Raw genomic sequence first — 13,458 nt, 5'->3', positions numbered from 1 at the left:
TTGTATGGAGGCACAGATCTGGGGAAGGGCACAGAAACATTTCTGTAGCATTGAAGGTCCCAATGAGCACATTGGCTTCCATCATACCTAAATGGAAGAAGTTTGGAACCACCAGGACTCTTCCTAGAGTGTAAACTGAGCAATCAGGGGAAAGGGGCCTGCCTCCAAAGTCAAGGAGGTGACCATGAATCTGATGGTCACTCTGACAGAGCTCCAGCGTTTCTTTGTGGAGAGAGGAGAACCTTCCAGAAGAACAACCATCTCTGCAGCACCCCACCAATCAGGCCTGTATGGTAGAAAGGCCAGATGGAAGCCACTCCCCAGTAAAAGGCACATGACAGCCGCCTGGAGTTTGCCAAAAGGCACCTGAAGGACTCAGATCATGAGAAATAAAATGATCTGGTCTGATGAAACAAAGATTAAACTCTGTGGCCTGAATGGCAAGCGTCATGTCTGGAGGAAACCAGGCACCACTCATCACCTGCCCAATATTATCCCTACAGTGAAGCATGGTGGCGGCAGCATCATGCTGTGGAGACGTTTTTCAGTGGCAGGAACTGGGAGACTAGTCAGGATCGAGGGAAAGATGAACGCAGCAATGTACAGACATCCTTGATGAAAACCTGCTCTAGAGTGCTCGGGACCTCAGACTGGGGCAAATGTTCATCTTTTAACAGGACAACGACCCTAAGCACACAGCCAAGATAACAAAGGAGTGGCCCAGCCAGAGCCCAGACTTGAACCAGATTGAACATCTCTGGAGAGATCTGAAAATGGCCGTGCACTGACGTTCCCCATCCAATGATGGAGCTTGAGAGGTCCTGCAAAGAAGAATGGGAGAAACTGCCTAAAAATAGTTGTGCCCATTGTAGCATCATACTCCAAAAGACTTGAGGCTGTAATTGGTTGGTGCCACAGGTGCTTCAACAAAGTATTGTGATTACTTACGAGCATGTTTTTTTTTATTTTTAACACATTTTCAAAGGATTCAAACCTCTTTCATGTTGTTATTATGGGGTATTGTTTGTATAATTTTGAAGAAAATAATGAATTGAGACCCGGTTCACACTAATCTGATTCAAAGTCGCCCCGACTTCGGACAACTTTGAAGTTGCCCATGCAGCGCGACTTCATCGCGGCTTGCAAACGACTTCTCATAATAGAAGTCAATGCAAGTCGCTCCGACTTCGCTAAAAAATAGTGCAGGAACCTTTTTCTAAGTCGGAACGACTTGAGTCTGAGCTCTGATTAGAACGGTTCCATTGCACAGCATTGGGAGCTACGTGTCCAGCGACCAAGTCGCCTGACAAGTCGGAGTAGTGTGAACCGGCTCTTAATCCATTTTGCAATAAGGCTGTAACATAACAAAATGTGTAAAAGGTGAAGCGCTGTGAATACTTTCTAGATGATCTGTATGCTGGGAACCCAATCTGCTCTCCTCCTATGATCAGAGTTGTCCTGTCAACCCCCACCGCTGCACAGCCATTCATTGGGAAGCTCAGTGTACTATTACTTCCCCCACAGCTCTTATGCAGCTGAGAACAGAGGGAACAGAAAGAATGTGATCACTTATAAAAAGGGGAAAGAAAGATATTTATAAATGTTTTTTTATATCTATACACAAATGTTTTGTCTTTTCATTTCCATTTTAAACTGAATGGGTTGTTTACAAGGTGATCGTTTACAATCACTTTAATAGTGTCAGCTTGTTCTGTGTTTGCAGACTGCCATCTAGTGTACAAAGTATATATTGCATATGAGATCAAAACTTTGTAAAAGACATTGAATTATGAAAGACTGTGCCAAGTAGGGTTTATTTACTAAAGGCGAATACCACTGTGCACTACAAGTGCATTTGGAAGTGCAGTCGCTGTAGATCTGAGGGGAACGTTCAAGGAAAATAAAAAAACAGCATTTTTGCTTGCACATGATTGGATGATAGAAATCAGCAGAGTTCCCCCTCATTTCAGATCTTCCCTTCAGATCTACAGCGACTGCACTTCCAAGTGCACTTGTAATGCACAGTGGATTAGCCTTTAACCACTTAAGTCCCGGAAGATTTTACCCCCTTCCTGACCAGGGCCTATTTTGCGATTCGGCACTGCGTGACTTTAACGGACAATTGCGCGGTCGTGCGACGCTGTACCTAAACGAATTTGACGTCCTTTTTTTCCCACAAACAGAGCTTTCTTTTGGTGGTATTTGATCACCTGTGCTATTTTTTGATCATGCGCTATAAACAAAAAAAGAGCGCAAATTTTGCAAAAATAGCAATATTTTTCACATTTTTTCTATATGAAATTCCCCAAAAAAAAAATGTAAAAATCTAAATTTTTAACATTTTCGGCCAATTTGTTTTATGCTACATATGTTTGGTAAAAAAAAAAAAAAAAAAATCGCAAAAAGCGTATTTTGATTGGTTTGCGGAAAAGTTATCGCGTTTACTAACAAAGGGAAAGATTTTTGTAATTTTTGTTGTTTTTTTTTTTTTTTAACGCGTAATGGCGGCGATCTGCGATTTTTTTTTTGCGGTACTGCGACATTGCGGCGGACAGATCGGACCCTTGAGTGACATTTCTACAGTAATCAGTGCTATACATATGCACTGTTACTGTAAAATTACACTGGCAGTGAAGGGGTTAACTTTTTTTGAGAGGGAGGGGTGGTGTGTGTCCCTAGGGGCGTGATTCTAACTGTGATTGGCTGTGGCTTGAGGTGTAGGAACAGTAATCAACGGTCCTACATAGTAGAACCGTATGATCACTGTTTCTACACAGGGGAGAATGACAGGCGGCTTGTTTACATCAGCCGCCTGCCTTTCTCCCTCTGCAGCGACGATCGCCGAGTGTCACCCGATGTCCGCCGGTCACACGCGCGGGGGGAGGGGGGGGGTCTGTGACCACGCGGGAGCCCGCCTCCGGGGGCGTGTGCTCGCTCCCTAGACCCTCACAGGCTAGCGACGTAGATCTACGTCACTCTGCCTGTGAGGGGCTGACTGCCGACGTAAATAGTCGTGCAGCAGTCAGCAAGTGGTTAATAAATAAACCTCATTGTATTCTGACAGCACCACCCACCACTTTCAAAATACACTAATCAGCGGGGCTGCAGCGGCTGATTGGTGGAAAATTTTCCAACATGTCCTTTCGACAGAAATTGATTTCTGTTGAGCGGGGACAGCCACACATTTATCGAACTTCGGCCGGTTTCTGCTGTATTTTGCAGCTTTCAGTGTATGGCCGCTTTATTTTGTAGTCCATGAAAAGAACGAGGAGGGCTAATTAGACTCTTTGAAATTACACAGGACAAACAAAAGTTTTCAATGGTATATTTAACAGACCACAAAAAGGTACAAATAAGAGACGTTTATTGGCAGAAATGCAGAGGACGCTGCTCCCAAACCCCCATAATAGGTCATTCTCCTATCAATATGGGTGCTAAACATCGACAGGGGCTCATACCTCACAAGTCCAGGAGAGAGGTATTAGCTGGCCACACCTTGGATGGGATCAAATGCAGGCAACTTTATTGTTCCGGGCGAACAAAGACTGCTCAACTGGGACCTCCTCATCTGACACGCCATCATTACTGAAAGGTATATACAATATATAGGTGGAACATATCTCCTAGTAAGTATTAACCTTTTCCGGTGAGAGAACAGAGCGGTATAATAAAAAAAAAAAAAAAATACCCGTTAAAAGACCCTTTATTTCAGACAAAGTTTAAAATCAAGAAATGAATGAAACATCTCCATTCCTGCTCCTTCTCACCTCTAGGATGAAGCCCAGTTTTTGGGGGAAATGATCCAGAGGAGGTCCCAGGTGAGACTTTTAGTTAGAAAAACAAAAACAGAGGGCGCACCAACCTTGCACATTACTTTTATAAATCCTTCTACTGAAGTAATAAAACAAATGTATGCTCACAAACCGCATATGATCTCAAGCTTATCAATATCCAGTGTCTCGCATCACCAGGTCCACTGTGCAGAACCCAACATAGGGAAGACACTTAGAATTACTGATGCGTTTCAACTGGCTCTGAGGAAGTGGGCCCCCTTGAAATGCGTCAAAAAATTCTAAGTGTCTTCCCTATGTTTGGGATCCGCACAGTGGACCTGGTGATGCAGGACCCTGGATATTGACAAGCTTGAGATCATATGCTGTTTGTGAGTATACATCTGTTTTATTACTTCAATAAAAGGATTTATAAAAAGACTAGTGCACCCTTGGTTTTTATTTTTCCCCGGTGTTTCTTTTGCGCTTCCCCAGTCTTTAGGGGGCTGTAAAAGTTTTGCCAAAAACTTGAGATATTGAAGATCCAAGGTACATCATTACCAGAATGTCTATCTTGAGAGCAGGAGGTTGTTTGCTTGGTTTGTGACTTTTTGTTTGTCAGGAACAATAAAGTTGCCAGGGTTTGACTCTTTCTGGAGTGCAGCTGACTCTTTTTCCAAGAAAAGTTCATTGTAGGGGCTCATTCACACGGGCATACTGATCCATATGCCCACTAGAAGTGCCCGCTGCAGCTACCCAGGATGCTCAAGTGTTCTGTGCAGGCAGCCTGCTGAAAGCAATGACAGGTGATCGGCTGCACGGACCTGCATGTGCAGATTGGAACGCCGGCTGTCTGCACTCGGATCCATGAATCAGTCCCACATGGATGTACACTCTGGGATGTGGGTGGAGGATTGTGCAGCCAGCTACGTGTTGTTGATTTCAACAGGCTGCCTGCATGCCCCTGCATAGAACATCTGTGCATACCTGGGTGGTTGCAGGCAGCCCCTCACGCAGGAATACGGATAGGTATTGCCCCCGTGAATGAGCCCTTAGGGTTTACATATACTTCACGTTGTCCAATAGGAAAGAAGCTCTAAAATGAGGAATAGGGTAATTCATAATTTAGGTATATAATCCTTGCAGTGTAGGGTGGTCCTGACACTTGACTTTGATACAAGCGTGTCCTTGCAGACATAGGCTACACGTAGTGTTCTGTAGTCCTAGCATCTCCTAATAGTGGAGAATTGTGTATTTCAAATGCTAAAACCCAAATCATTTAGTTGATTGCATAGTTCATTCTCTTTCCAATCATGATCGGAAGCAAATAGCTGAGAGTACATTTTCTAAAAAATTTACAGCAATAAATAAAATGTGGTATTTGGCCTCTGGAAGACAGAGTATAAACATGCTCGGTGGGTAAAAATACTGCTTAGAATTTGCTGGCCAGAGCTCAGTCTTTTAAGGCTCCTGATGGATCAGAGAAACTCAGTTCCGGCATTCAGAAGAAGTGGGGCTGCGTACGCTGGACATCAGGTGCGATTTGTAGGTCTTGCTGAGTCCCGTCATCCAAAACTTTAGCAGCTTGATATTGTCCTCCTCTGAAGCCCCCAAAATGCCAAGCAGTTTCTGGGTGTCTTCTTTAGGGCGGCTGTCCACTTTGGTGAACTTAAACAGGACCTTCACTTTACTGAGGAGAGAAAGAAACGCAGTTACAAGACATACAGTACACACATCCAAGATCCGAGATAGGAAGGCCTCCAATATTAAAGGCCTCCGATATAGAGATTATTTAGCTTCAGTGCAAGAAGAGTGGCACTCCTAGTTTTTTTTTTTTTTTTTACACAGAGACTGATGTCCTATAATAATGATGGCCATACACACTTAATAAATAATTGATTTATTTTCTCTTTCAATAGGAATAATCGATCTATAGTCAATAACCCATTTGATCAATATCGATATACCAAACACAGGGATTAATGGTTAATATGCATAGCTTGCAATCATAAATTACCAATCACATCTCTGTTTCCACTATGTTATCTCATAATGTGACTCAGCAAAGTATGATTGTTTTCATGAAAAAGTAAAGTATCTTGTTGCTGCAAATCAATGCCAAATGATCGATAATACTCAGCCATGGCTGACCAAATCAGTTTAATGGAATCTGATTGAAATTGAGTCTAAATCGATCAGAAGGGAAGTTACAGCATTTCTTTTGTGGATTTCATTGTTTTGATCATATGCACAACAAACAAATAAAAAAAAAAAATTAAAGTGCATATGGCCACCTTAAAGCCCACAACACATGAACCCTACCTGTAACCCTAAAACTATTTCTACTGATAACCATCATGCTAACCCTCCCTGTAACCTTAACACCAATTCTTACTATAACCTCCCCTATAATCCTAACACTAAACCTTCCACTAACATCCTCCCTGTAACACTAACATCCTTCTGCTAGTATCCTTCCTGTAACCCTAACACTAACCCTCCTTGCAACACCCTCTCTGTAACACTAACATTAACCCTCCCTGTAGTTCTAATACTTTCCCTCCCGGTAACCCTAACCCTGTCCTTACAATAACCTTCCCTATAACCCTAACATTAACCATTCCTGTAACCCTAACACTAACCCTCCCGCCAAAATCCTCCCTCCAACCCTAACACTAACCCTCCCGCCAACATCCTCCCTCCAACCCTAACACTAACCCTCCTGCCAACATCCTCCCTCCAATCCTAACCCTCCCGCCAACATCCTCCCTCCAACCCTAACACTAACCCTCCCGCTAACATCCTCCCTCCAACCCTAACACTAACCCTCCTGCCAACATCCTCCCTCCAACCCTAACACTAACCCTCCTGCCAACATCCTCCCTCCAACCCTAACACTAACCCTCCCCCCTAACATCCTCCCTCCAACCCTAACACTAACCCTCCCCCCTAACATCCTCCCTCCAACCCTAACACTAACCCTCCCCCCTAACATCCTCCCTCCAACCCTAACACTAACCCTCCCGCCAACATCCTCCCTCCAACCCTAACCCTCCTGCCAACATCCTCCCTCCAACCCTAACCCTCCTGCCAACATCCTCCCTCCAACCCTAACACTAACCCTCCCGCCAACATCCTCCCTCCAACCCTAACACTAACCCTCCCACCAACATCCTCCCTCCAACCCTAACACTAACCCTCCCGCCAACATCCTCCCTCCAACCCTAACACTAACCCTCCCGCCAACATCCTCCCTCCAACCCTAACCCTCCTGCCAACATCCTCCCTCCAACCCTAACACTAACCCTCCCGCTAACATCCTCCCTCCAACCCTAACACTAACCCTCCTGCCAACATCCTCCCTCCAACCCTAACACTAACCCTCCCGCCAACATCCTCCCTCCAACCCTAACACTAACCCTCCTGCCAACATCCTCCCTCCAACCCTAACCCTCCCGCCAACATCCTCCCTCCAACCCTAACACTAACCCTCCCGCTAACATCCTCCCTCCAACCCTAACACTAACCCTCCTGCCAACATCCTCCCTCCAACCCTAACACTAACCCTCCCGCCAACATCCTCCCTCCAACCCTAACCCTCCTGCCAACATCCTCCCTCCAACCCTAACACTAACCCTCCCGCCAACATCCTCCCTCCAACCCTAACACTAACCCTCCCACCAACATCCTCCCTCCAACATCCTCCCTCCAACCCTAACACTAACCCTCCCGCCAACATCCTCCCTCCAACCCTAACACTAACCCTCCTGCCAACATCCTCCCTCCAACCCTAACCCTCCCGCCAACATCCTCCCTCCAACCCTAACACTAACCCTCCCGCTAACATCCTCCCTCCAACCCTAACACTAACCCTCCTGCCAACATCCTCCCTCCAACCCTAACACTAACCCTCCCGCCAACATCCTCCCTCCAACCCTAACACTAACCCTCCTGCCAACATCCTCCCTCCAACCCTAACACTAACCCTCCCGCCAACATCCTCCCTCCAACCCTAACACTAACCCTCCCCCCTAACATCCTCCCTCCAACCCTAACACTAACCCTCCCCCCTAACATCCTCCCTCCAACCCTAACACTAACCCTCCCGCCAACATCCTCCCTCCAACCCTAACCCTCCTGCCAACATCCTCCCTCCAACCCTAACCCTCCTGCCAACATCCTCCCTCCAACCCTAACACTAATCCTCCCGCCAACATCCTCCCTCCAACCCTAACACTAATCCTCCCGCCAACATCCTCCCTCCAACCCTAACACTAATCCTCCCGCCAACATCCTCCCTCCAACCCTAACACTAACCCTCCTGCCAACATCCTCCCTCCAACCCTAACCCTCCTGCCAACATCCTCCCTCCAACCCTAACACTAACCCTCCTGCCAACATCCTCCCTCCAACCCTAACCCTCCTGCCAACATCCTCCCTCCAACCCTAACACTAATCCTCCCGCCAACATCCTCCCTCCAACCCTAACACTAATCCTCCCGCCAACATCCTCCCTCCAACCCTAACACTAATCCTCCCGCCAACATCCTCCCTCCAACCCTAACACTAATCCTCCCGCCAACATCCTCCCTCCAACCCTAACACTAACCCTCCCGCCAACATCCTCCCTCCAACCCTAACACTAACCCTCCCGTCAACATCCTCCCTCCATCCCTAAGAATAACCCTCCAGCTAACATCCTCCCTCCAACCCTAACACTAACCCTCCAGCCCAAACACTAACCCTCCCGCCAACATCCTCCCTCCAACCCTAACACTAATCCTCCCACCAACATCCTCCCTGTAGCCCTAACACTATCCTTACTGTAACCCTAACACTAACCCTCCCACTAACCTCCTCCTTCTAACCCTCCCACTAACATCCTCCCTGTAACCCTAACACTAACCCTCCCACTAACATCCTTCCTGTAGCCCCAACTCCCTTTTGCTAGTATCTTTCCTGTAACCCTAATACTAACCCTCTCTCTAACATCCTCCCTGTAACCCTAACACTAACCCTCCCGCTAACATCTTCCCTGTAACCCTAACACTAATCTTCTCGCTAACATCCTCCCGCTAACCCTAACACTAACCCTCCCCCTAACATCCTCCCTGTAACCCTAACACTAACCCTCCGGCTAGAATCCTTCCTGTAACCCTAACCCTCCCGCTTGCATCCTCCCTGTAACCCTAACACTAACCCTCCCGCTAGCATCCTCCCTGTAACCCTAACACTAATCCTCCTGCTAACACCCTCCCTGTAATCTAAACACTATCCCTCCATGTAACCCTAACACTAATCCTCCCGCTAACATCCTCCCTGTAACCTTAACACTAATCTTCTCGCTAACATCCTCCCGCTAACCCTAACACTAACCCTCCCGCTAGCATCCTCCCTGTAACCCTAACACTAATCCTCCTGCTAACACCCTCCCTGTAATCTGAACACTATCCCTCCATGTAATCCTAACACTAATCCTCCCGCTAACATCCTGCTTGTGACTCTAACCCTCCCTGCAATCCTGTAACCCTAGTTCTCACACTATAGCGGACCATACACTGGCAGATTTTTGTACGACCGTTCATATTAAAAATCGCTTCATTACATTCCATAATAATATGCTATGACTAATGTTGTTCAAAAGTATCTAAAAAATGAGTTTGCTTTTCACATTCAGTTTTGAAAGGAATGGAATTTTCTGAATGAAAACCACATTTACAGTTGAATTTTGTTAGATAAAAAAAAAAAAAAAAATCAAAAAAGAGCGGGATAGAAATTGTTTGTCACTACAGTTGAAAACAATAGTCGATTTGATCCCGTTAACTATTAGAATATTAAACGCTCCAAAACTTTTTTTTTTTATTCTTCCTAGAATTTTGCCATCTTACCCTCTCTCCCCCCACCCCCACCCCTTTCCCGTTATTGATACCCTGTGCTGAGGATATGGTAATAAAGGTCCCATAGCAGAATGCGCACCTGGAACCCCCTGCTATCAGATAGAACAGTCAGAGAACATTCATCATGGCTGTATGAGGTCAGAGCGACCACATAACATTGTTCAGAAACAGAACAAGCCGGCACTGGCCGTCTCTCATAGATGGAAGCACCTAGACAAAAGCAGTCAGCAGACTCTGGCTATTAAAGTATAAAGTATACGGCATCAACAAAAAAAAAAAAAAAAAAACACAAACGTCAGTTATGTTTTAAAAAAAAAAAAAAAAAAAATGAGGCCTCATTCACACAGGCGCTATGTCTTGTTCCACATGCATGGGCCACTTGTCCATGCGGCTGGAGCCGCCTGGAGCTGTGTGCAGCTATCCTATGGACAAGCAATGGCTGTCCCTTCTGTATTAGCCAAGTAATAGTCTTACTTCATCCACTCCTCCTTTAGGCAAACTAGACACTGGTCTACTACATCCATGGACAGGTTCTCATTGTTCAGGGCAGCTTCAATCTTGTTCAGGATGGTCAGTCCCACTGCAGAAAGTAAAAACACATTTTAGATACTTCATCAGGGTAAACATCGAATACTGGCCATACACTATACGAAAAATCAGCTGAAATTCAGTCATTTGGACAGTTTGTTTGTTTTTCAGCCAGTTAAAGCGGAGTTCCAGCCTAAACACACACTCACCTGTCCAACGGTCCAGCGATGAGGCCGCCCGAAGCCTCGCTCTTCTCCCTCTCTGTCTGCGGCGCCGGCATCGCTGGTGTGGGCACCCGGCTGTGACAGTTTTCGGCTTCACAGCCGGGTACGCACTGCGCATGCGCGAGTTGTGCTACGCGTCGCGATTGGCCGGCAATCTTCTGGGACCTCTGACATGTCCCAGAAGATTGCAGGGAGGGAGGGGGAGAGGAGAACTTCCGCTCAGGGCGCTGCGGCGCTCTGAGCGGAAGTGGGAGCGGGTACATGTCAAAACTAGGTACCCGCTCCCCCCCCAAAAAAAATGACATGCCAAATGTGGCATGTCAGGGGGTTAGAACTGCCTAAAGCGGAAGTTCCGCTTTTGGGTTGAACTCCGCTTTAATGGACACAAATTGGTAATCAGTTGTGACGTTTTTGAGCCAAAAAAACAGAGGACAAGTTTGGAAATTTTCGACCGAACGAACGATAAATTGAAAGGTAAATGTGTTTCTCGTCCAAACTGTTTGCACTCGGGAAATGTGAAGAAAAAAAAAAAATGGATTAATGTCTATTGAACGATTTAATTGGTCATTACATGATGGCACGATTGTTTGTACTCACGATCGAGTGTTCGTTTTTTAAGAATAAGGTTTACGATTGAATAAGAATGTTACTTATCATTCCTATTATACAGGATTTATTCAGCACTAACAGCCTGTGCAGGGCTTTACAATATAACCACCATGGCCATTTTTTTGTGATAAGGCACTGCAGTTTTAACTGACAATTGAACAATCGTGCAACTCTGTACCCAAATTAAATTTATGTCTCTTTTTCCCCACAAATAGAGATTTCTTTTGGTGGTTTTTATTTTTTGCGATATAAACAAAAAACATAAACTAACAATTTTGAGAGAAAAATAATATTTTTTTACTTTCTGCTATAAAACAGTTCCAAAAAAAAAAAGAAGTCAAAAATGTCTTCTCAATTTAGGCCAATTTGTATTCTGCTTCATATTTTTGGAAAAAAATTAAAATATTTGAAATGGTTTGCACAAACGTTACAGCATCTACAAACTTTGGGATATATATACTGGAATTTTAATTTTTTTTATACTAGTAACGGAAGCGATCAGCGACTTATAAGGGGACTGCGACATTGCGGTGGACAATCTGACACTTATGAGACTTTGTGGGAACCAGTAACACTAATACAGTGATCAGGGCTAAAAAAGATACACTGTCACTGTACTGGCTGGGAAGGGGTTAAACATCTAGGGCACTCAAAGGGTTCAATGTGTGCCTAGCCAGCGTTTTTGTGTTTACTATGTGGTACTTTTACAAAGGGATGTGCTGGAATTTATTCCCTTTGCAGGGAAATAAAATCCAGCACATCTCCGCTTACAGGACAGAGCTCTGCCTTGTTTAGATAGACAGAGCTGTGTTCTGTCATTCTCCTTGCTGATCAGCGGGTACCAGTGGTGAACATCCAATTGGCTGGCACCCGCTGATCGGCTTTTCCTGTAACTAATCATAGCAGAAGCGGCACGTGCCCCCTGCTGGGAAGTGCTGGATCACGTACTAGGTACGTGATCCGGCACAGGAGAGTCACGTTGCCGCAGTATAACGACATGCGGTCAGCAAGTAGTTAAAGGGAGACAGTACAGTTACAATACAATTCAAGAAAAGAGGCTTAGGCGGGCCCTGCGCCTGAGAGCTTACAATCTAAAAGAGAGGATCAAGTGATACAAAAGGTGATAACTAGGAGGGATGAGCTGATGGAGAAACTAAAATACAGTGTTTTGGGTGGAGGCGAGTTTTCAGGCATCGCCTAAAAGTGGTCAGAGTACGAGCTAGTCAAGCAAACTGGGGAACGGAGTTCCAGAGAATGAGAGAGGCTCTGGAGAAGTCTTGAAGGTAAGCACTGGGGAAAAGGAGATGAGGGGGCTTAAAAGCAGAAGGTATTCAGAGAAGTGAAGTGAATGATTGTGATGAGTATGGAGATGTAGTTGAGGGCACAGCTGTGAATCGCTTAATATGTTGAATTTTTTTAGCTGGGCAAATGGAAGCCAGGCGGAGAGAATGGCAGAGGGGTGGTGGACACTGAACAGCTGGTAAGGTGGATGGGTCTGTCAGCAGCATTCATGATGGCTTGTGTACAGGCAGGCCAAAGAAGAAGCCGCAAAAGTCAGGGAGAACTTTGGTGGGTAGCAAAAGACTAGGTGTCACTCATAGTCACAGTTATGAGTTTTAATTTTTTTTAGCCTCTGGTAAACATGAGAGTTTGATCATGGTTGGTTGATTGATCATGGTTGGTTGATTGATCATGGTTGGTTGATTGATCATGGTTGGTTGATTGATCATGGTTGGTTGATAGGGTAGTAATGTAAACTGGGTTTTCCCCCCAATTATGTATATTCATTGGGAACGGAATGTTCAGCTCACAGAACGGGGAATGTGTTTTTTTTTCTTCAGCACAGCTCTACTAACAGTTATCATTTATGACAGTGGTCTCCAAACTGTGGCCTGGGGGCCCGATGTGTCCCTTTGGTTTCTTTTCTTAGGCCCTTAGGGTACTAATCTATTCACTGACAAACACAATGGGGCATAATTACTCCCACAGACCCCAACAATGGGGCACAATTTCTCCCAATGACACCAACGATGGGGCATTATTCTATCCACTGACACCAACGATGGGGCACTATTCTTTCCACTGACATCAATGATGGGGCACTATTCTATCCACTGACACTATTGATGGGGCACTATTCTTATCCACTGACACCAATGATGGGGCACTATTCTTATCCACTGACACCAATGATGGGGCACTATTCTATCCACTGACACCAATGATGGGGCACTATTCTATCCACAGACACCAATGATGGGGCGCTATTCTATCCACAGACACCAATGATGGGGCGCTATTCTATCCACAGACACCAATGATGGGGCGCTATTCTATCCACTGACACCAACTATGGGGCACTATTCTTCCCACTGACACCAACAATGGGGCACTATTCTATCCACTGACACCAATGATGGGGCACTATTC

General features: G+C 45.5%; 1 protein-coding gene across 2 annotated transcripts in view; it reads right to left on the bottom strand.

Moving 5' to 3' along the window:
• Positions 1-4,798: 4,798 nt before the first annotated feature.
• FLCN (folliculin) overlaps positions 4,799-13,458 on the bottom strand; it is a 38,662-nt gene continuing 30,002 nt past the window's right edge. The window contains exons 11-12 of one of the 2 annotated variants that reach the window (XM_082260133.1): positions 10,142-10,247; positions 4,799-5,460 (exon numbers count right to left, since the gene is read on the bottom strand). In XM_082260133.1, coding sequence (XP_082116259.1) covers positions 5,259-5,460; positions 10,142-10,247 — 308 coding nt within the window. In that variant the 3' untranslated portion in view covers positions 4,799-5,258. The remainder of the gene's footprint in view (positions 5,461-10,141; positions 10,248-13,458) is intronic. The other variant, XM_082260132.1, reaches the window with a different exon arrangement.

The sequence above is a fragment of the Pelophylax lessonae genome (assembly GCF_965119305.1).
Source record: "Pelophylax lessonae genome assembly, chromosome: 6".
Classification (NCBI taxonomy): Eukaryota; Metazoa; Chordata; class Amphibia; order Anura; family Ranidae; genus Pelophylax; species Pelophylax lessonae.
The sequence above is the reverse complement of the archived record's forward strand: the minus strand, read 5'-3'. Positions and strand labels throughout refer to the sequence as shown.